This window comes from Sciurus carolinensis, chromosome 15 (assembly GCF_902686445.1).
Source record: "Sciurus carolinensis chromosome 15, mSciCar1.2, whole genome shotgun sequence".
In the NCBI taxonomy this organism is placed as follows: Eukaryota; Metazoa; Chordata; class Mammalia; order Rodentia; family Sciuridae; genus Sciurus; species Sciurus carolinensis.
In genome coordinates this window covers 30489450-30512296 of record NC_062227.1, presented here as the reverse complement: position 1 = coordinate 30512296, position 22847 = coordinate 30489450, and the positions used below count along the sequence as shown (strand labels likewise).

General features: G+C 41.6%; 1 protein-coding gene across 1 annotated transcript; it reads left to right on the top strand.

Moving 5' to 3' along the window:
• The first annotated feature begins 9118 nt into the window (after positions 1-9118).
• Adcyap1 (adenylate cyclase activating polypeptide 1) lies at positions 9119-16647 on the top strand. The gene is made up of 5 exons (XM_047526687.1): positions 9119-9603; positions 9945-10055; positions 12171-12302; positions 12781-12879; positions 13970-16647. The coding sequence occupies exons 2-5, from the start codon at positions 9946-9948 to the stop codon at positions 14157-14159; spliced, it is 531 nt and encodes a 176-aa protein (XP_047382643.1). The 5' UTR covers positions 9119-9603; position 9945; the 3' UTR covers positions 14160-16647.
• The last annotated feature ends 6200 nt before the right edge of the window (positions 16648-22847 follow it).

The window sequence follows — 22847 nt, the reverse complement described above, 5'->3', positions numbered from 1 at the left end:
TTATTAGACATGTAATAAAAAATCCATGCATTAGACACATATTTGAAAAAAAAGCTCATAATTTTTTATTCCGAAAATATTCAACTTAAAAGCTTTAAGAAAAAAATGGATAAACCTACAAAGAAAATAAACACAATCTAGATTCTCCTCCACAGTTCCAACACTAACAATGACCATTTTACTATTTTGGTATATAGGTCCTTCCAGATGCATAGGTATAAATTTTTTGTTTTTACAAAATTGGTATTGTATTATACATGCAGGTTTATATCCTGCTTTCTCTCTTTTTAATGACACAAACAAGAATCTTTTCATTTCATTAAAGATTTTTCTACAGCATCATCTCATTTCACCTTTCTAGAGTAGAAATTATGATCTTTTGTAGGGATGTATTAAAAAAAATTGATGGATTTCCCTCTTACATGACATTTAAAGGTTGTTTTCAAGTGTTTTTTATTATAATCAATGGTGCCAGTTAATCTTTGGACAAATTTGTGCTTACTTGTTTCCTAAGCACACATTCATAGAAATAAAATCAGTGAGTTAAATTTATGCATAATTGACAAACTGCTTTCTTGACAAGTTGGATCAATACATACTTCTGCCAGCTGTGCTTGAGGGCATGTGTTCTAGCATGTTTAACATACAACATAGTTGACTACATTAAACCAATTTGTTAGATTAAAAGTATGATAATTTTAGTGTTTACCTAGCATGTACGAGACTCTGGGTTCAATCTCCAACACAATCAGAAGGGAACAAAATGATAATTTATACTTGTGTCACCATTTGTAAACATTTGTGCTACCATCAATAGACCAAAGGAATAGACATAGGTACATATATGTAAAAAAATACTATTATGTAATTTTCAGTGAAAGAGGATGGCCCTGGTACAACTGCCTATTCATTAGGGAAAAGAAAAATTTCTCTAGAAGGTTTTTTTTTTTTTTTGCAAATTTGTTGGCCATTCGTTTTCTAATTACCAAATTTACATTTATGTAATTATATTTTCTTAAAAATTTTTTGACTTTTATCTTGTTTATTTATTTATATGTGGTACTGAAAATTGAACCCAATGCTTCAGACATGCCAGGCAAGTACTCTACCACTGAGCCACAACCCCAGCCCTCTATTTTCTTTATGGATAATTACTTTTCATATTTTGAAATTCTGAAGTCCTTATTTTTATTATTAATCTAAAAATGATATCTACATTTCCTCCAAACTTTCATGTATGTTGTTGAATTTTATTTGTAGATTTTCTTTTCTTCTCCTTCTCCTTCTCCTCCTTCTTCTTCTCTTTTTTGAGCTAGGATCTGGCTATGTAATCAAGGCTGGCCTCCAACTCCTGCCTCTCAAGTGATACTCGTGCCTCAGCCTCTTGAGTAGCTAGGACTACCTCCACACCTGGTTTGTAGATTTTAACACAGAGAAATTAAAAATGTTTTAGTCAATTTATTATTCTCTTTCTTTATAATTTCATTTTAACTACCAGTCTTAAAGTTTCCTTCGTAATTCTAAAGTTATGCATATGTATTTTTTAAGCCTTTTTTGTGACTTTCTTTTACATGTTAAATCGTTAACCCCTTTGGAAATATTTGATGTTGTAAAATATGAAGTAGCAATGTAATTTTTCTCTTTTTCCAATTTGAGTCAGTTGTCCTTGTATTCTACTCTTCCAGTTGAAAATGGCACACTAATGTTTATTTCTTTATATTTATATATTTTGATCTATTTATTCCTTTGATCTATTATTTAAGCAGCACCACACTGTTTAAATTGCTGAAACTTTATCACATTTAAAAATTCCCTTGAGTGCAATCTCACATACTACTTACCCCTTTTAAATATTCTTGGAAATGATACTTACTCATAACTTGAATTATATTAAAATGTCAGAAAAAAAGTGAGAACCATTGTTCAAACTATTGCCTTAAAACTGATGTTTTGTTAACAAGTGCTTTTTTTTTTAAACTGTACTTCTTCTCCCCATGTAAATAATGGTAATTATGTAGCTATAACAAGGAAGGCCAACTGAGAGAAGAGAGCACACTGACTTTGGAAATAGCCCTGGGTTTGAAATCTGACTTTGTCATTTGCTGGCTGTGGGCTGTGGGTCAGTTACTTCACCTGTAAGAGTCCTGGTTTAGTCATCAGTAAAAATAGGGACAATAGGGGCTGGGTGTGGCTCAGTGGTACAGAACTTGCCTACCAAGTGCTGGGTTCTATCCTCAGGAATACACACACACACACACACACACACACACACACACAGAGAAATGATTAAATGAAAAAATGTTTGCTAACACAGAATATCATGACTATCAAAGAAGGAGCTTAATAATGTTAATTTCCCTTCCTTTCTATTGGTCTAGGATCTACTGTTGTTAAACAGTTTTTAATATACATCATCTCATTTGACTCACAAAAGTCTTGACTCACCAGCAATCATATGGCTTATGTAGTATTGAATTACATGATGATTTAATAAGATATGGTGATCTTATAATGGACATTAAAAGATGAACTTAAAAATAATGAATTTTTAAAAACTTAGACCCATCACTAAAACTTTTGTTATATTCTTAAGTATGGAATCATTTTAAATGACTCAGGACAGCAATATTTCTAACCTTTTAAACAACTTAGTATATGTGAATAAGAATATGCAGCATACTATTAATGTCCATGATTTTTAGCAGCATACATATTCTTCAAAAAGAAACGCTCAAAAATATATGATACTTTTGTAGTTTTAATGTAGCTAGTTCAATGATAGCAGCTGATTTCTATTACTTTAAACACAATTTTTAATTGGAAAATTAGTAAGAAACTGGTTTTCTCAGTTGAGTGTCTTAGATTAAGGCTAATATTAAACTAATAATTTGTATTTATGACAACTCTAGAGAAAATAAATATGTAAGCCAGTATAACATACTATGGTCAGTAAGACTCTCTGGAGTCATTAAAACTTGAATTTGAATTTGAATAAGTTATCTAACCTGCTTGAGCCTGTTTCTTATCTGCAAAATGGAAGTAAAAGGGAAGTAATAACAGTGTCTATGAAGAAGATTGTTATGAAGGGGAAGAACGCTAGTTAAGCACTTAGCATGATATGTATACACTAACTAGCTGTTGTTGTTGTATTTGCCGTTATTAACTGGGGAATAGCAACATCATGCAATTCTTTTGTTTTTTTTTCCTTCTTTTTTTATTGTAAACAAATGGGATACATGTTGTTTCTCTGTTTGTACATGGCGTAAAGGCATACCATTTGTGTAATCATAAATTTACATAGGGTAATGTTGTTTGATTCATTCTGTTATTTTTTCCCTTCCCCCCATCCCTCCCACCCCTCTTTTCCCTCTATACAGTCCTTCCTTCCTCAATTCTTGCCCCCCTCCCTAACCCTAACTCTAACCCTAACACTAACCCCTCCCACCCCCCATTATGTGTCATCATCCACTTATCAGCGATATCATTCATCCTTTGGTTTTTTGAGATTGGCTTATCTCACTTAGCATGATATTCTCCAACTTCATCCATTTGCCTGCAAATGCCATAATTTTATCATTCTTTACATCATGCAATTCTTTTGGAAGGAAGAATTTAAAATAGTTTAAAGCAATAAAAATTAAAAATTTCAACTAGTAAACTTATGACAAATATAATTGTATTCCATGCAGATGATAGTTTTTTTCATGCCTATATATATTTGGGTAGAGAGTGAAGATTATTTAAAAAGTATTTGCGTGGGTTGGGGGTGTAGTTCAGAGGTAGAGTAGTTGTATACGTGGAAGAGGCTCTGGGTTCTGTCCCCAGCACTGCAAAAAGAAAAATGAAATTATTTGCAGAATTATTACCACAGAGAGTTAGTAATAAGGATAATGACAAAGTTTTTACAAAATTATTACAAATAGATACTTAGGACGGAGTCTGAGCCTGTAGGGCAGCTATCGGGGATGTTATGAACTCATAGAGCAAAGTCCTCTTGTGATTTTCACACAAAACCTTGTTTTATTTTGCACACAGATCCCTCTTTCAACATTTTCGAAAGCTATCTCAGAAACTCATTAGGATGTTGGGTTTCCTGGCTCCTCTCCAAGCTTTTCCTCCTGCATTTAAGTCTTAATGAGCAGAGCATTTAGACTTAAGTAGAAAGGACTTTCTTTTCCTAGATTTTTAAGAGGAGATGTTTTGGAAGTCTCGGGAAAATTTGGCAGATGTTTCACAGTGAAGATTCTGGTCCCCATTAAACTAATGTTCAGACAATTAAGTCTTAAAAGATGAATAGACATGGGGCACTTGAAATCACCCAAACTTACAGCAAAGGTTTGTAAACACTCTGCTGTGTGTTTTTTGGGTGTCTGATTTGTGACTTATAAGAACTGGCAAAGTTTTTTGGCCCTCTGAATATGTAATTCTGTTCTTGGATTAAAGAGAAATGCTTTGCTCATGTGGTTTGGAAAGGTTTCCTTTTCTGGTTGTTTTTCAGAGTGTGTGAAGCACTACATTCTGAAGGTCAGGAAAGTCATGACACACTATGGGTAAGCTCATCAGCTCCTTACTTCACAGTGAGTTCAGAAGAGCATGATGCAGGCAGTCCAGTAAGTGATGGTCATGATGTTCTGCTGCAGAACATTTGGGTTTCCCTACAGGTGTAATCAGTATGAAGTGAGTCATCAGTCATCACATTTTCTGGAAGAGTCAGAAGAGAAAAAGTTTAGAGTGAAATTGAATACAGTGTTATAATTCACTTTTGTAATTCATAGAATAGGATGATGTTCTCTATCAAACTTGTTCACTATAGTCTGGTTCTTACGCTAAGAACTGACTAGAAAAGAACAGAATGAGACTGTATGGTTTTTCCATTCCTGATTTAGTATTATTTACGCTAAGAATGTGTGAGGATGCTTTGTGCAAACATCCCCGTTTTTATGGTTTAAAAAATATGAAGAGGTAGGACATGGAGATGGTGGTGGTAAAGGGCACTGTAGAGAGCTAAGTGACCAGTTAAAGGGATGTGATACATAGAAACTATGAGTACTCTGAGTAAGTGGGCCAAAAGAAAGGTACCGGAAATCTCCTTACCTAGGAAACTAAGTGCCAGTTCACTGGTTTGCTTAAAGGCCCAGATGACTTAGTTTATATCACTGATTTGCAATATGAGGGCTAGAAAGGGAGGAGCAGGTTGAAGATTCCCATGCAATGGAGGGAAACTAGATTTCCCAAGTGGAGATGGTTCAAAGAGCAGGGATTTGGCTTAGATAAGACAATACACATACTATTGTATTTGCTAAAGTTGTGAAACCATTTGCAAATTCAAACTGTCAGGAAATATACCAGACATACTTCTCCTGCTTGAATAAAAATACCTACTTCTTTGTGGGCTAAAGAGTTTTCTGAATGGAGTGTTGATTCATTGTTCAAGCCTTGAGCATCAGAAAGGCAGCTGTGTCTAGAAAAATAGTTCAGGAAAGTGTAGTTTGACTTTAAGGTGGTGTTGACCTGTTTTCACATCTGGAAAACTAATGGGATAAAAAGAAGTTGAAAAATTAGGGACTTGAAATACAGGGGCTTTCATAATTTCCAACAAATATCTCCATACAACCTGTTCCTGGAAGGTCAGGGTTCAGCCCCAGAGGTCTTTGGTCATTTTGCCTCCCAGAGGGCACAGATGAGATGAGACCTTCTACACTGAGGATTTCCCAGGTTCCTCTACTTTTTCCGACTGAACATTACTCCAGCTAAGGTAACATTCCTGGTTAACTTCTTCAGTCTGGGAAGTCTTGGAGCGGGGAGTGCGAGTAAAGAATGGGAGTGTTGAAAAGAAGACTTGAAATTCCTTCGTGTAGTCTGTAAATAGAAAGTTCTACTGCCCGCAGCCCCCATTTTCAATTATATATAGGCGATCCAGAGGTTTCTCTCATGCTCTTAATCTCAGTTACCACAGGAGGATGTAAAACCCCCCTTGGAAGAGAAACTGAGTAAGAACAACATAACTTTAGAAGGCTCTTGCCCCTTGTTTTGCCCTACCACAGTCTCCTCAGACCCCTTCCCTTCTCCATTCTTCAAGAAAGGTCGCTTAGTTGAGAGTCCTTTGGATCCACAGCCTAGGCTCCGCCCTACACCTCCAGCCAGGTTGGCGTCTGCATTCGTAGTTAACAAGTGTGCCCGGTCTTAGTTTCCTACCCTGTCCTCGCTGGGACACCCCCTGAGTGTGTGCAGGGTGGCTCCGAGTCTCTCCAGCTGGCGTTTGGGGCAGATGGGTGTCCTCTTCCCTACTCCGGGGCACAAAGCCCCGCACACTCCCGCTGGGATCTCCCCGAGATTAGAAGCAAATTCCCACTCTTAGGAGGAGACGGGGGAGGTAGTTTTGGTCTTTTGAGACTTCACTCTCCACCCAAAAGAAAGCAGAGAGGGCCGGCGCTCAGGTCGGAGGGTTGAGCGGCAGGGCTGCAGCCCCAGACACGGCAGTTCACTGACCCCTCTCGCGAGCTCTGCTTCTAGTTCCTCTTCTCCTTCAGCCTTCTTCGCCTCTTCGCGAACTAGGGCCCAAGGCCAGAACTGTCAGGATCAGGAAAGCCTCCTGCTCGGGAGACGCTAAACTCGCCTACTTAGAGACAGTCATTGGCAATGAAAAAAAAAAAAAAAAAAAAAAAAAAAAATTCTACGGGATGATCTCGTTGAAGGTTCCAATACCGTGGGGCGGGGCCGGTGGGTCTTTAGATTGAGCTGAGCAATAGATTATGGATCTCTGAAGATTGATTTTTCGGAGCCCAGTGACCAAGACTCTCAAGTCCTCAGCTTACTCTTTCACTCCAGTGAATGGTCTGCCGATTCTAGGCTTATGATTCCGGGGTTCGGGGCCCCGAGTTCGCACTGAGTACTTAAACCGTGAAGAGTTCAAGTGGCCACAGCTTTTGTAAGCCAGACGCACGGTTCAGACTCTTTTGGGACCTTGGAGCCAGTAGTTGAACCACCTCACAAAGTTATTCTTGTTTGTGATTTTCCCCCTTTTATAGGCCGTGAAGTCAACAAACTCCCCACATGGTGGCTCCCTTTACTAAAGTTGAGTGAATTGCACAAGGAGTCTTGGAAATTTTCAAATATTTCTCCAGATTGAACTCATTTCGGAATTTGCGTGGGAGGAAAGAGTAAAGATTTTAATGGGGTTCACCTTTGACGTGAAGCAAGGCGGAAGACAGGAAAGCCACAGTAGGTAATAGCTTTGGGCGCTTTAGTAAGAAAGCCTTCTCTGCTTGATTATCCGGTGGTGTTCACCGCAGGCTCTTTGTGTGGGAGCAGAGGCAGAACTGAATACCGAACACACACATGTAAATACTCCAAGATAAATCAGCAAACATATGCAACTAAGACAAAGAGATTCATCCCCATGTAGTTGTGTTTGAAGCTTTATGGAAGGTAGGTGGTATACAGCATAGCTAGGAAGAAACTGAGGAAGCAGGCAGTTTTGGGCCACTCATGTCCAGGAATAAGTAAAACTTTACCTTCTTGGAGGAAGCATTAAATCTCAAATAAGAGCGGGAATGGCATTGAGAATGAGGAGCATTACGTTTTGGGAAAAGCATACAGAGTGAATACAGTTTATTTAAATATTAGATTCAAATTATAGTAACAGGAAACACTCCTACTTAATTGTCAGACTCTAATTTTTGTGTAAGATCCAAATAATTAAAATGCACATTAATATTATAGATCTGATTCACTTTTTAAAAGAAACAGACCTGAACTCTCTTACTGGAGTAGAAATTTATGGATCTTCTTGAATTACTCAGGGACTTGGAAGGTTCAGGGTGGATGTGGTCTTCCCTTATCCCTTTCCTCTTCATACGTCATTTTCAGTTAAAAAAAATTAACCATTCCCAAGGGAGGGATTTCTATTAAAAACCCTCAGCAAGTGAACTTGTACTGGGAATCCTCCTGTTTCCCAGTCTGGGTGTATTTCCCCAAGCAGAATTTCACTTGTAAAAAAAGTGTAAAAAACGTTTCTCACCCCTAAACTCTTAAAATTTCAATTCCTGTGGAAAACATGATGTCGCAGTTTCAATTTTTAAAATCAGTAAGAGCCATAGAAAGTGCGAAGGTATACAAACAGGAAATCTAGAGATCCAGGACTGAGAAGAGAATTCTCTTTACTGAAAACTAAGGCAGGGATAGAGATGGTTGTCAGCATTAGGACAGTCATGAATATTGCAAGGGGGTTGTATCTGAACAGCGGGGTGATTTAGACAATGAATTGCTACATTTAAGCACCACTGCCAAATCTTCATATTGAGAGGCTCTGGTGAAAATTAAACTGGTGGCAATTTTCAACGTTTGTAGCATCTGCGCCCAAACAATTCAGCACCCAGAGTATGGACAGCTCCACAGGCCAGCTGCGGACACTGCCTTAACTCTTAGCTCTAATCCATCTACTGGTAGCTAGACTGTCAACGACAACCAGACTCATTAGAGATTTACTGAAAATCCTCCAAGACTTTCCTTTAAAAATAAAACGACTTCCACATTTAATTGTCTATCCAAAAGAACATACGCAAGAAATTAGGAGATCTAAATTAAATTTATTAATAGGAGAGCTCGATGGTGCTTATTAATTCCAGAGGTCAGAGCTTGCATTGGTAAGACTTGATGAAAAAGTAAAGAGAAACTGTAGAGATATAGTTAAAAATATGACTTTTACCATCCTAGAAATTCTACAAATTCTTTACCTGTCCTTGAGAAATGGGTGAAATTGAAAACCATCAAAATAATTGGACTTCTTAAACATTGAATTGTATGAGTTAAAGGTGTTTATGAGAAGTCGATGACTCCGGATCTTATCATCCTAGAGGACAGCACAGAATAGTTAATATGTTCCTTGAGGGACTAGGATGCTGACGTCTTTTTCTGATACTCGATCATTACGTGACTGAAAAAAAAAAGAGGAAGTCACTTCATGAATAAAAATCGGAGCGCAACAGTGCAACAAAATATTCTGTACTTAAAGGCAATAGGCAGACAGATGTTGACAAAGAGGGTTCTCCCCAAACCACGATCAGATAGATTTTTTGCTATCTGCATATATAAATACGAGCAGACGTCCGGTCACCTCTGTAACCACCGGCAGCAGCAGAAGCAGCCGCATCTTCAGACGCAGCCAGAGGGACCTCAGAGCAGAGAAGGCGCTGCCGACTCTAGAAGCTGCCTAACCGGGCGGCCCGGCTGCGCTGCCGGACCTCTCTTTTTCCTTCCTCCCCTTCTTTGACTTCCCTCTTTTCCTTAATCACTTGCTTCTTTCTCCTGGTGGACTTCAGAGCCACTCTACTCCCCCTCCCTTTAGCCCATCGCCTCGTCTTTATTCTGCATCTCTCCAAGTCACGCTCCTTCCTAGTTCCGAGTCTACAAACTTTTGAACAGAATACTAGCCTCAGCAAACAAGTCCTCCAGCTCCTCCTGCTGCTCCTGCTCATTCCTGCGGCTTCTCCTCAGACACCAACGCCAGACGGTGATGCCTCTCGGGTTGTGATTCCAGCTCAGAAACTTGAAGGCGCCCTTTGCCCGCCATCCTTTTTGGCAGCAAATCCTCTCATAGCAGCGGTAAGAGTTGAATAGTAAGGGGGGGAAATCTCATCAAACCAAACGACTCACTTGACTGCTGATTTTTTTTTTTTTTTTCCCGCCAGCATTGGCATCAGGGTACGAATTAGCTTTCCTTGTACCAGGTCTAGTTATTGGGAGCTGGGTATATGCAAACATATTTTCTTATTAACTGTAGCAATCGAGAAGTGGCAGGGCGCGCGCTGGCTGTCGCTAAGTAGTACTCAACGCAGGGAGCAGAAGCTAGCTCCCTCCCCCTGCTTTCGGAGTTTCTTGGGGTTGCAGGGTGGAAGGCCAGGGGCGTTCTTACGGTTGTGTGTCCTCTTTTCCATCCTGCGCAGAATGACCATGTGTAGCGGAGCAAGGTTGGCCCTGTTGGTCTATGGAATAATAATGCATAGCAGCGTCTACTGCTCACCTGCCGCCGCCGGACTCCGGTTCCCTGGGATCAGGTAGGTGCTGGGCGCCTGGGTTGAGCTGGGGCTTCCCTTGGGCGAACACTTTCTCTCGGACGCCCTCCTGCAGTTCCCCGGGTACCGGCTACTAAGTATTGCTCCCTGTACCCCAGTTCTCTCTGCCAGTCTTGGCTGTGCCCGGGTCCCGGCCCTAGCTAATCCTTAGGGCCAGGCAGGCTCCACGACGGCTCGGCGCCCCTCCCCCAACCTTACGCATTCCAGGGACCCGGGTACAGCGAGTGAGCTTCCGAGCGTTGGAGAAACCTTCCTTCCTCCAACCTGGCCGGAGGGAGGGGGGCAGGGCAGTGCCCCCAGTTTGGCTTCTTTTACCTATTCTTAGGACAAGTTCGGAGAACATCAGTTCCCAATGCTAGGCAGGGGGTTGAGTGAGAAGCTCCCTCGGACTTTGCTTTGTTGCAGCGCTTTCTGATTATTGGGGCGGGGTCTCTCTCCCCTCCGCCCTTCCTCTTCACCTCATTCGAATTCTTTCTCCCGAAGAGCTTTCTTTCAAGTGATCCATGTTCCAACTGCATTTTGTGTCCCAGACTGTCTTGGGGAGGGCAGTGTTGGCAGGTTATGGCTAAGAAAAAGCAACTTGAGAAAAGGAAGAATAAGGATGAGACTGCGAGGGAGGGGGAGAAGCGGATGCAAAGGAGGAAGAGAAAGCAGGCAGGCAGGACCGGGAAGACAGCCTTGCTACCCCAGGATGGAGGAAACCTGGCTTTTTTCTTAACCCCCGGTTTCTAATCGGATGGTGCAGCCCGGGTTCCCCACCGCAGCCCTAGAGGATCCCCACCGATGTGCGGGACAGTGAAAACACGTTGGGCAGCGCAGTGTCCGCGTGGCGCTCCGGGCAGTGAGGAGGGCAGCTCTTCCCAGCCGCGCCCAAAACGTCTGACTCAGGGGGCGGCTGACGGTTGTTTCGGCGGTAGAGTTGGGTTCTACCTACTGTGTTAGGATTCCAGCATCTAGGTACAGGGCAGGACAAAAGTGGTCAGAAATATCTGGGTTCGGAGTATCTAGGGCCAGGGCTGAGGCGGGTTGCCAGGGAAAGACGGGGTGTGGCGCATGCTGAGGGATGTGCTTGCCTTGCTCTGGCCTCTCCAGCGATGGAGGAAAGGCAACCAGAGTAACAAGTAGGACTCTAACCCTGATTAGAGAGAGCTGTTTGTCCTGGCCGAGTCTCTCCAGCGGCCAAAAGTGATGGGGCTTTGTGCTTTAACCCACCTCTTCTGCCCTTTACCAAGCATGGAGGCGGTAGATGAGGAAGACTGACGTCGTGGGGTACCCGATGTTGGTCCCTTGTTGACCTGAGCTCTGGGGTTGAGATGGGGTCCTGCCCCCCCATCATTAACAGATTAGCGTTAACTATTTATTTAGTGTACTGAAAAGCCCTCTTATTTCACCTCCAGCTATTTTCAAAGTTCCGTATGCCTGGCACTTTCCCGGGGCGAGAGGCACCGGAGGGCGTGTACGCACCACAGAAAGAGCCGACACCAAATCGGCTAAGTTTAGGGGCATCTATTATTCATGTTCCTGCCAGATCCTTTCAGGCCCGAAATAGAAGCTGGAGGTTCTCCGTGACCTACATCTGTGCGGGGAAGGGCTCCCCTGGGCTCAGAGGCTCGGGTGGGGGTGGCTGCCAGAGTTAGTTGCCACACATACCATCAACCTACCCACCCAACCCATCCTCTCCATTCCGCTTTGGGCCTCTCCCTCTTCGGGTCTTCATGTTGGTCACTGTCTAATTTCCTAGAACTTTTTACCGTTAATACTTGGGGGAGTCTCGGGTGCCTGGAGGGGAGGGGGCAGTTCTTTTCAGTGGCTAGGTATGCATGATTAGCAGAGACGCTTCTTTTTCCCAGGGTTCGCTGATCCTGCAAGGCAACCCTTTATCCACCGGAGGGGTGGGCAAGCTTCCTTGCAGAGTAGGAATTTCTGTTGGGTGTAGTTCCCTCTTCCTTACCTTTACCCCCACCCCCGTCCAGGAAGAAAAGACAAATCTTTGTGGGGACCTTTAGGAGGCCGGAAAATCAGTGCGCCCCCCTCTCTTTGGGTCCTCGAAATGCTGGGGAGGACTTGTAATGACCACTCTTTCTGGCTATCACGCAGTCCGGAGGATGAGGCATACGACGAGGACGGAAACTCACTGCAGGACTTTTACGACTCGGACCCGCCTGGCGCAGGGAGCCCCGCCTCTGCGCTGCAAGACGCCTACGCTCTCTACTATCCAGCAGAGAGGAGGTACTACAAGCGCGGCCTCGGCCGCAGGCCGTGGATCGGTAGCTCAAGGACCAAGGTGGTGGGAGGGGCAGGGTGGTGGTCCACAGAGTACGTCCGTTTTCATGAAAGTCCTTAAGTCTCTCTTTTGCCTAGCCGGATCTCACGGGACCAACGGGAAAATAGGAACGGGAGGATCTCTGTGGACCTAAGGGCCGCTTAGGGACCGAAAGGTCTGTGGCCCGATGAATGTCAGTGAGTGCGCGCCTCGGTAGATGGGGAACGCAGACTCCAGACCTGCCATCTGCGGAGGTCAGGACTAACTCTCGATCCCAGCATTCACTTTTGGGAACTTCTCTAGGAACTATTCATAAGTTCCTTGCCTCTAGGCGTTTTCCGGTCACCCTCCTTGAACGCGGAGGGGCGCACGCGCCCGGCAGTGGGGTCTTGGGCTGCCTAGGGGCCAAGGCAGTGACTGGGCACACATTTTGCCTCCCGTTAGAGATGTCGCCCACGGGATCCTTAACAAGGCCTACCGCAAAGTACTGGACCAGCTGTCTGCCAGGAAGTACCTGCAGTCCCTCGTGACCAAGGGTGTAGGGTAAGAGTTGGTGAAAGAGTTAACCCGCACGTAATGGTGCGCGCGCGCCGAGGTGGGTGGTTGTGGAACGCGCGCGGAGCGGGAGGGGCAGTTTCTATGTCCATGCGTACACATGGGCCTCAGGTTGCGTCTGAGCCCCGCGATCTGGGGGTACTCGCAGCCAGCAACTGGCAGAGGTTTTGAAGTGGCATGTTAAATTTGGCAGGAGAGCTGGAGACCAGGTGAGAGCGGAAAAAGGAAGAAAAACCGCGGATTTTGATCCGTTTTGAAAGAAAAGAAAGAGAAACCAAACACCGCCCCCCCCATCATTCTAAACCTTCAAGGTTTTCCGGAGGATTTGCTATGATTTCCTCTGAGCGTGACATTTTTGAGGGAGGGGCATTGTGTTTATTATAAATTCAAATCGAAGTAAACAAATCACTAAATTTGGACACTTAAGGAAACAGTTTTTGCTCACGCCAGACAAATCCAGAGCTTAGGGCTTGCGTGAAGCCTATCTCAGCAGAAGGCAACATTTTAATAAAGCCCACGGGAAAACAGATTACATTTTCGCAATGAATAATTCATGCGGTGAAAAATATTGCCTACAGCCTGTCGACTTATATTATTATCACGTTTTTCAACTTAGCGTGCGGAAGGAGAGGAGTGCTCCTGTTTGACTAGGAATTGCGGGATCGATATAAATGCCATGGTAGCAGCCAACGTGGCATTTAGGGCCTTTTGGTTATTTTCTTTGTATGTCGGGGAATGAGAGGAAGTTAGGATGATCTAGCGCAAACCTATCGATGGTCATATCTTAAAAGGCAGCCTTTGGAGAGACTTAAATCGCGTGCCATCTTCCCTGATTTCCTTCCAGGCCCCCACTAGTAGGACTTAGTGCCAGGAAATCCTGGGTGGTGGGGAGGCCCTGAGGGGTTTCCATCGCAGCCCTTCCCAAAGCCGCTTCCGCGGAGGAAGGCGGCGCGGTGGGCAGTGCGAGCCCCGCGTCTCCCCTGAAGACGCCCGCGTGGGGTGGGGCGCGCCTGCGCCCGCAGCTCTTGAATCTGTGTCTCCCGCGCGGTCACCCTCTTCCCGACCCCTTTCCTTGCAGTGGGAACCTAGGCGGCGGCGCGGAGGAAGACTGGGAGCCGCTCTCCAAGCGCCACTCGGATGGAATCTTCACGGACAGCTACAGCCGCTACCGGAAACAAATGGCTGTCAAGAAATACTTGGCGGCCGTCCTGGGGAAAAGGTATAAACAAAGGGTTAAAAACAAAGGACGCCGAATAGCGTATTTGTAGCGATGAGTTACTTGCTACCCTGTGTATACAACCCTGACACAGTGAAAAGTCGTTTTCCAAACTGACTGAACAGTCATCGCTCATGTGTTCTATCCAAACATGTATTTATGTATGAAGTAAAGCCATTAAATGAATATTTTGATAATAATATTGTTTTTCTTTTTACAAAGCACTAGAGAATGCACAGATATACTTTGTGGACCAATATATATTATAAATATATATATTAAGAATATATATAAGTATAATAGAGAGCAATTCATACAAAGTGTGCACAAGGATTGAAAATTTGCCTGAGCTGTTTATGTTTTTATATAAAATAAATAGATAAATAGACAATCATTGTTTTGAATATTACTCCTATTTTTGTAAACTGGAATTAAAAGGATAGTATTTTTATCCACAACAGGCCTGAAGATATTAATATTGACCATTTGCTACTGTACATAAACAATGATGCCCTGCTCCAGGGAGATTTTGAGGTCATGATTTGGAGAATTGCTGAAGGGCATTCTTTCCCAGTGAGTCTCTGGGGCAGGCTGCTTCAAGCCCAGCCTAACATATTCAAGTGGGCACTGTCCCACTGGCTGGGTGGCAATTCCAATATTTTCGCTTTCTTTGATTCTACTTTTATGTGTATTTGTCTCTCTTCAGACTCTCAGCCCAGAAGGAAATTCTAATACAACAACAGCTCAATCCAAATTGTGCTTCTCCCCAGAATTCATTCCACTCCCTGGGAGAAGAGTTAAGGGACTGTACAGAGAAGGGAGTTTTGGGTAGGAAGCTTTCTTTTCTGTACTTCCTGATTCACCAGGGAACCTAATATCCCAAGGTTAGGGCAATTGGAACAAAGTGAAGGAAATGGAGGTATATTGGAAGAGGCAGAGCAAAAGGCAGTAGAAGGAGACCCTGGAGCGGGACTGGTATGAGGCTGCCCCAAGTCTGGGAAGCTGGGAATGAGTCCAGTCCCGCCACAGGTTCACTGCCTGCCTGATTTTGGGTGCTGGGTATTGGAAACGGATGCAAAGTACAATGTGTTTTTCTCCAGTGCTGTCAATGCTTCTCATCTTGTGAAATGGCCAAGATTCTCCCCCTCTAACCCAGCTCTGTAGAAGCCACCCTTTTCCTTTGTGGTTTTTCTGGAGACCTTTTCTTCCCACCCTTCTGCACTGTTTAAGTACTGTTTAACATTTTTCATTCACTTATCTTAAACTTGTGAATGCTTCTGTTTTTTGTTGTTGTTTGATGCAAGCAATTATTGTAAAGTTTAGGAACTCCTGTGTAGCTACCACTAAGTAATTATGCACTAAATATGAACTTTTTGTTTCTTGTTTATTGAGTTTGTAGGTAAAATGTATTTTTCTACATTATGGCTTATTGCTTAGTAAAATTTATTTCATAAAACCAATCTTTGTCATATTAGAATGTGTAGTGTTCACATGTTGCTCAGTTTTATTAACTGATAAATCATTTAAACCTCATCTTCCTATGTATGAGTAGTATCTTATATCTGTGGTCAAGAGTGAGGTAAGCAAGCTCCCCAAACCACCCTTGTATCCTTTCTTGGCTAAAGAAAGCTTGTCTATTTCCTGTCAATTCCTTAAACATATAGAGTAATCTTTATAAACAAAAGAACCTTCACCCAGCAACCAAATCAAGCAGCAACAGTCTAACCAGCCAGTCCATCTCCCGAATTTCAGGCACAAATTTTTAGGAAAAAAAAAAAAAAAAAAACCAAAAAGAAAAAAAAAAAAAGAATTAAGCATTAGTTTTTAAAGTTTAAAGGACCTTTCCTTTTCCTTTATGGATTTGATCAGTATGAAGTCAGACATCAAAGAAAACAATTGTATTTGCATTCCCAGGCGGGATGGATGCTGCCAGGAGATCACATTGCAAACAGTGAAAACAGAGGCATTCGATCTATGCCTGAGTCCTGTGTATAGGATCAATCTGTCTTTAATTCCACAGTCTCCTCAGGCAATGTGACACGGGATGCAGTTTGCAGCTTTAGTGCCTTTCTTCGCCTTTTAAATCGCCACGAATCACAGATGGCTATTTAGTGGCCCTACAATGCTGCAACACATCAGCTTGCATTTTAGTCTTAATTATTTGTTTCTTGGATAATGGGCAGAGTTTTCTGTATTTGTGTCAGCTGTTAGTGGTGAAATAGGGCTCTAGTTAACCTTTTATTTATGAAGTCTAATTTAGTGTTCCCGTGGCTAGTTGCAAGCATTTTACAGTGATCACCCAGTTTAATCTTTTGTATACTTTATAGAAATGCCAAGAGCCTTACTAAACTGGAGCAGATTTATGATATAGTGATAATTTAGGTAGATGTTAGTCTTGAAGCTCTTATTTTGTGTGCAACTGATTATAAAAACATCTTAACCAAGTATTATTACACACATGATATCTATAACTAGGACTTTGATAACTGTTATATAAAGTGTGTAAAATTTGTATGAATAAATTTTTGTAAACAATGCAACTTGGTCTAATGTTTGGAGAAAAAAGACATTCAGGAAATAACTACTTTAAAATCTTTTAAAGTACCATATTTCTTTAGCAGTCATAAGATTTTTCATGTCTGGAATATCTATCTAAGCATCCATGTATTTTCATAAACTGTACTCTGATATCTGCTTGATGGGTTACTGGATTCAACTAAAAATTTAAAATAGTCGCTCAGATCGAGATGCCTAAGAAGACAGTAAACTCATAAATAGGCACGTTTGTTGAAACATCTATAAGATACACTTTAATTTCCATCCCCTAGTGTGTATATACATTGCTCCATATTCAGAAAGTTACTAGGGAGAGGTGGCAGACTACACTGGAGTATTAGTTATACTTCTAAAATAGCTATCTAACATTGTTCTTTTTGCAAGGAACTGTATACTAAATGTGTCTCGATAAAATTTTGTATGAAAATGATTGACATCAGTTTTGGAGCTTTAAAAATGTGTTCAGAGATATACAAAGTTGTCTCTGACTAAAATGTTGTGGGTAGATGGAACAAGAACATGAGAAAATAATGTTTTATTATTTTTATAAAAGAAAGGGAATTTTTCCAGGTGTGTTGATGCACACCTGTAATCCCAGCAGATCAGAGGCTAAGGCAGGAAGATTGCAAATTTGATGCCAACCTTGGCAATTTAGGGAGGCTCTAACAAATGTAGAGAGACCCTGTCTTAAAAAAAAAAAAAAGACCGGGAGGTGACTTAGAGGTAAAGTGCCCCGGGGTTCAATCCTTAGTCCCTCCCACAAGAAAAGTCATTTGTGAATCATATGCTTTATTAGTTTGTATTCACAAACTTTCAAACAAAGTCTTCATATGAAATTCCCTTAAATTCCCAAGTGGTGTGTATTTTGGAGCCCTCAACTGTTTCTGGGTTTAAAACATGATGCATTGAAAAACACTTTTAAGTCTTACCATTTAATCTAAAATGCCAAACTTGGATTCTAAAAATGTGTTCAATTAATAAATCAATAAGTATATCACAATAGTATTAAAGGAACAGCAAGATTCAAAAATTATTTTTAGAGCTTAGCTTTTGAGACCCAGAATCATAGAGGGAGGAATCCACAGTAGAAATCCCATTTGTAGTCAATTTTTAAAAAAATGAACATAGTGAAGTTCATATTTACATTGGGTTTTTTGAAAGGGAAATCTCTTTAATAAATAATATTTGTAAAATTGCATTTCCACTTGCAGAAGAATGAAATTGTACCCTTATCTTACACCATATACAAAAAAATAATTAAAGTGAATTAAAAACCTTCATGTAAGGTCTGAAACTATAAAACTCTCAGAAGAAGACATAGGGAGAGAGTCTTAATATTGGTCTTGGCAGTGATGTTTTGAATATTACACTGGGTTTTATTGGACAAGGAGTTTGTCTTCCCCATTTTGTCCTGCCCCGACTCCCGCCTTGTAATCCTAGTATGGTAAATAGGAAAGTGAAGAAAGATAATTTATTTGATTAAAGGCTACTGATTGATTAGGAAAGTAAAGATAAGCCCCAGACTTGACTGATATCAAGTGAAGTTCACATATGTAGCAAGTTGCTGTATTTTCTTATGTGGGATAACTCAAATTATGACTTTTTTTAGGAAGACTTGATAAAGCTGGTTATTCAACAACTCTATGTGCCTTTTGCTGCTGGGACTGGAAACACTGATCCAACAGAATACAAATTTATCAAACACCTGAAATGGGCTAGGAAGGCCGATGGAAAGGCCTGGATTAACCCCTGGGAGGAAGGTAGTATTTTCCTGTAACAGTCATCTGGGAGACTTACTAGCAATGCAAATCATACGGTTCCATCAGCACCATTGAGACTGCATTTTCAATAAAAACTCTACATGAATGTGCACTAAAATTTGAGACTACCCTAGATTTTAAATTTGGTGACATACACAGGCACCTATATATGCTGGGGCCAGATGTTTTTTTCATATGAAATATGTAACACTTCCTTGTCCCATAGCCACATTCTCCCGGAATGGACATTAGGCTCTTGGACACTTGCAGTATTTCCTTCAAGTCATTAGGGCCGCTAGTTAGTGTTATTTTTTTTCTACATTTTGGTTGGACCTCTCTGTTACAGGTACTTTTGGAAGGAGAATGACCCTCCAGGGTATAAAATATTCCATCACATGACTAGGAAAATCAATGCTATAATGTAGAGAACCTGCACAGCTAGCTGGCATTAGTTCTGGGGATCCAGAAGTCAACTTCCAATTGCATTATATCCCAATTTGGTTTTAATGGACCACCCTCCCAAGTGTTCACAAAGTGATTTTGCTTAGATGCCTCCCTGTGGCCTTGAACTCAACCCTTCCCTTCACACTGTTAAGATTAGAAACCAAGAGGGAGCTGGCCCTCTTCACTTTCATTGTCATCCTTCTTTGGAGAAGGGAGATGTCCGCTCCCCTTGCTGCTGCCCCTTGCCTACACTGGTTTCTGACATTGGTTAGTAGCTGGTCATCCTGGCCTTGGTCATTTCCCCTTCAACCAGGTAGTTTTAACTTCACATTCCTCTGATGAGATGTTCCAGGTTAGCCTTCCTCATCACAGGGTTTGGGACTCTTACTCATCAGTCTTACCTGTCTGTTCTCCAGTACAATCCTTTATCTTTAGAAAGACAGGTTCTTGTCAGTTTTTTAAAAGCAGATGCACCTTTTCAACTCCCAACAGTCTCCCAAGTTTAGAATGTCTTCTTACCTACCCAGTATGAATAGTCTGTCAGGGTCAACAATTCAAGCCCTCTTTTTCTAGGAATCTCTCTCAGTCCCTCAGAGTCACTGTCATCTCCACTGCCCCACATCTACCCTGGCACTGTTTTCTGTGAACCTTACTCTCTGTATTGCCATTTCTGATATTTATTTGTTTGTGTAGTACTGGGGATTGAACCCAGGGGCGTTTTACCATTGAGCTATCATCTCCATTCCTTTTTTACTTTGAGACAGGGCCTTGCTTCTTTGCTGAGACTGTCCTTGAACTTGAGATCCTCCTGCCTTGGCCTCCTGAGTCACTGGGATAACAGGTGTGCACCACTGTGCCTGGCCTGGTCTTTAATTTCACACTGTTCTGCCCTATTCCTTAATTGTTTCAGAAGTGTTTGCTGGGTCCCTAACTAGATGACCTCTTGGAGGACATGGATGATATATTGTACTTGGATGCCCAATACACTCTGGGAACATTAGAAATATCTTTCTATTTTTTTTTTTTTTTTTGTGGTGCTGGGGATTTGAACCCAAGGCCTTGTGCTTGCAAGGCAAGCACTCTACCAACTGAGCTATATCCCTAGCCCCAGAAATATCTTCCTTGAGTGAATAAATTAACCAGAAGACTTGCAAAATTCACCATGACATTTCCTTCATGTTCTAATAGGACAGCTGCAAAGCTTATATAGGAAGTAAAAGTAACTTATTAATTAGGTGTTCATCATGAATCCAACTTGATGTCCCTTTAGGAAAAGTTACATAGAAAAGAATGGCAAATTAATTAGGTATGTTTCTGCAACAGGATAAAATGAACTTTAAATTTACATGTAGGCAAAAAGCTGCAATAGACTCAACTCACACAAGTCTTTATTTTTTCATTCTGATAAAAAGGGATCGTATTTTAAAATTAAAGAGAATTCACCTTATGCCTCAAGACAGTAATACTTTTTCCTAGAATAAAAGGGATATCTTGAAACAGAATGGGAACTGGACTGCTCTCAGAGTGATAATTCGCAGAGCAGTTATCTACAGCTGCCTAAGAAATGTCCCCCATCAGCTGAAATGTAATTTGAAGCAAGGGTTCATAGACGGGAAAAAGGACATAATGGAACAATATTTTTTTAAACAACAGCTTAGCATTGTATAGGTGATGTCATCTTGTCCAAGTTAATTTTCCTCTTAGCTAAGTCTTTGTTATGTATTTCAGAATCCTAAATCAAGGAGGAATATTACTGATAAACCACAAAGAGAATACTATGATATGTATCTGTGCACATTTCCCTTTCTCTTAACTACCCTGATTCTAGCTTGGTTAATCACACCTCCCTTGTGCAGGGTGTGGGTTTTATGGAGATTCTAACTCCACTTCTAGTTATAACTAATCAGGATAATCATATCCCCTGATCATATTTCATAGCTTGGCGTGTGATTCATTTTAGGATAGTGGGATTAGAGAACAATTTATTTCTTCTGGAAGCTTCCAAGAAAAATATTCTGTCTTTTCTCCTGAATGGTATGGTGTGTAATGTAATGCACCATGTAAGAAGCCAGCCTCACATGGTGGAGCTGACACCATGGAAGACACAGGAGTGACAGGAGAAGACATCCCTAACAACATCACTGAGAGCCTGAATCAAACCAATCCTGGAGCCAGGACTTCCTCTGGACTTTCCCGTAGAATAAGTCAAATAATTCCCGTCACTACTTAAGCCAGCTTTTTTTTTTTTTAATTTGTTGTTTATAACATCAGACCTTGTGTTCCAAGTAGAAAGCCAACTCTAACTGGCTTAATGTTTTTCTTTAGAACACAGAAGAGTGTTAAGGCTGGTTTGCGGAATTTCCAGTGCACCAGTGTTCCAAAGCCTTCCCACCCTATGATAAAGTTTTACTTTAATATTTCAATATTTAATTATCGTACAATACCCAGAAGTGAACCCTGGTAACTGTTTAACTATAGTAAGAAATATCCTTTGAGGGGCCCTCAATCAAGTATACTACTTTGAACCACTAGTTCCCTCAGAAGGGGGTCTACATTGAAACTTTTTTTCAAGTTCTGTTTTGAGTTCAAATTAGTTTCACTGCTGCCATTCCCTAAACACCCATGAGTTTTGATGCTTTAAAACTCATTAGAGAGAGGTGCAGTGGATTATGCCTATAAATCCCAGGGATTTGGGAGGCTGAAGCAGGAGGATCACAAGTTTGAGGCCAGCCTCAGTAATTTATTGAGGTCCTAAAGCAGCTTAGTGAGACCCTATCTCAAAATAAAAAATAGAAAGGACTTGGGACGTAGCTCAAAGGCAGAGTGCCCCTGGGTTGAATCCCTAGAACCAAACCAAATCAAAACAACAAAAAACTCAATGGAGACATCTGCCCTTCAATTTCCTGGGCCCCTGTGCTTTTTCTCTTCCAATTTTTGCCACCTTCACAATTAACACTCCTCAAACTTGAATCACCTCAACGTGTTTTCTCCCTGTTGTTGAGGGTTATTGGTAAATGGATTTGTTTTGATACTGCCCTATTATAAATTTATGATTCCCTGTGTCTTTTAGGGCCCGTAAGGTATTCCCTTCTCATTGGTTTCCATTTCCTGTACTTGTTCGCTTCATTCTTCAGGATCCCCAGCCTGTTTTGCCTTTTAGACTTTGCCTTCCCTATTCTGAAAACAAATAAAAATAAAATAAAACTCCCTTCATTTCTTTCCCTCACCCTCCTTATGTTTTTTTCACTTCAAATTCCCATCTCAATTTCCTGCCGTCTATATTTCCTCTAACACTTTATTGAAATTTCTTGGTATTCAATTGTCACATATCTGCCAAATCCAATATCTTTGCAATTCCGTCCTGTATTATCGCTTCATTATCATCTCCTTCATCCTTGGAACTTTCTTTTCACTAGGTTCCTAGGACTTGACTTTCAGGACTTTTTCTTTTCTTCCTGCATACTTCTCACTTGTTCCAGTCTTTTCCATCCCTTCTGCTTCCTTCTTTCATGTGGATGGCTTCAGGTTCTTTCCTTCCTACAATCTTGTCAACTGTAGTCTGATGGTTTCCAATCCTGCAGTCCCTGTTCAAACATCTGATGGACCCCTTCACCTGGGTGTCCAGTGGGCACCTCAAACTCAGTATGTTCCCAAATGAAATTATTATCCACATTTGTTCCTTGTTTCTGTTATTGATACCACTATCCACCATACTCCCAATCTATGGATTTCAGAGTATTCTTCCCCTTCCTCCCCTTTACTCCATTCATTTAATCAGTCATGTAGTCTTATGGATTTTCCAATCCTATTTCTGCATAGCTCCACATTCACAGACTTGTTGGCTGCTTTTGCAATAGCCTCTCAACTCTTTGACTGTAGTTACTCCCTCCTGTGGGATCGCCCCTCCTTCCAAACTGATTGGTCTAGAATGAGGTTCTGGTCATTTTGCCTTCATATACTGGCTTGAGTAATTTTTTTAT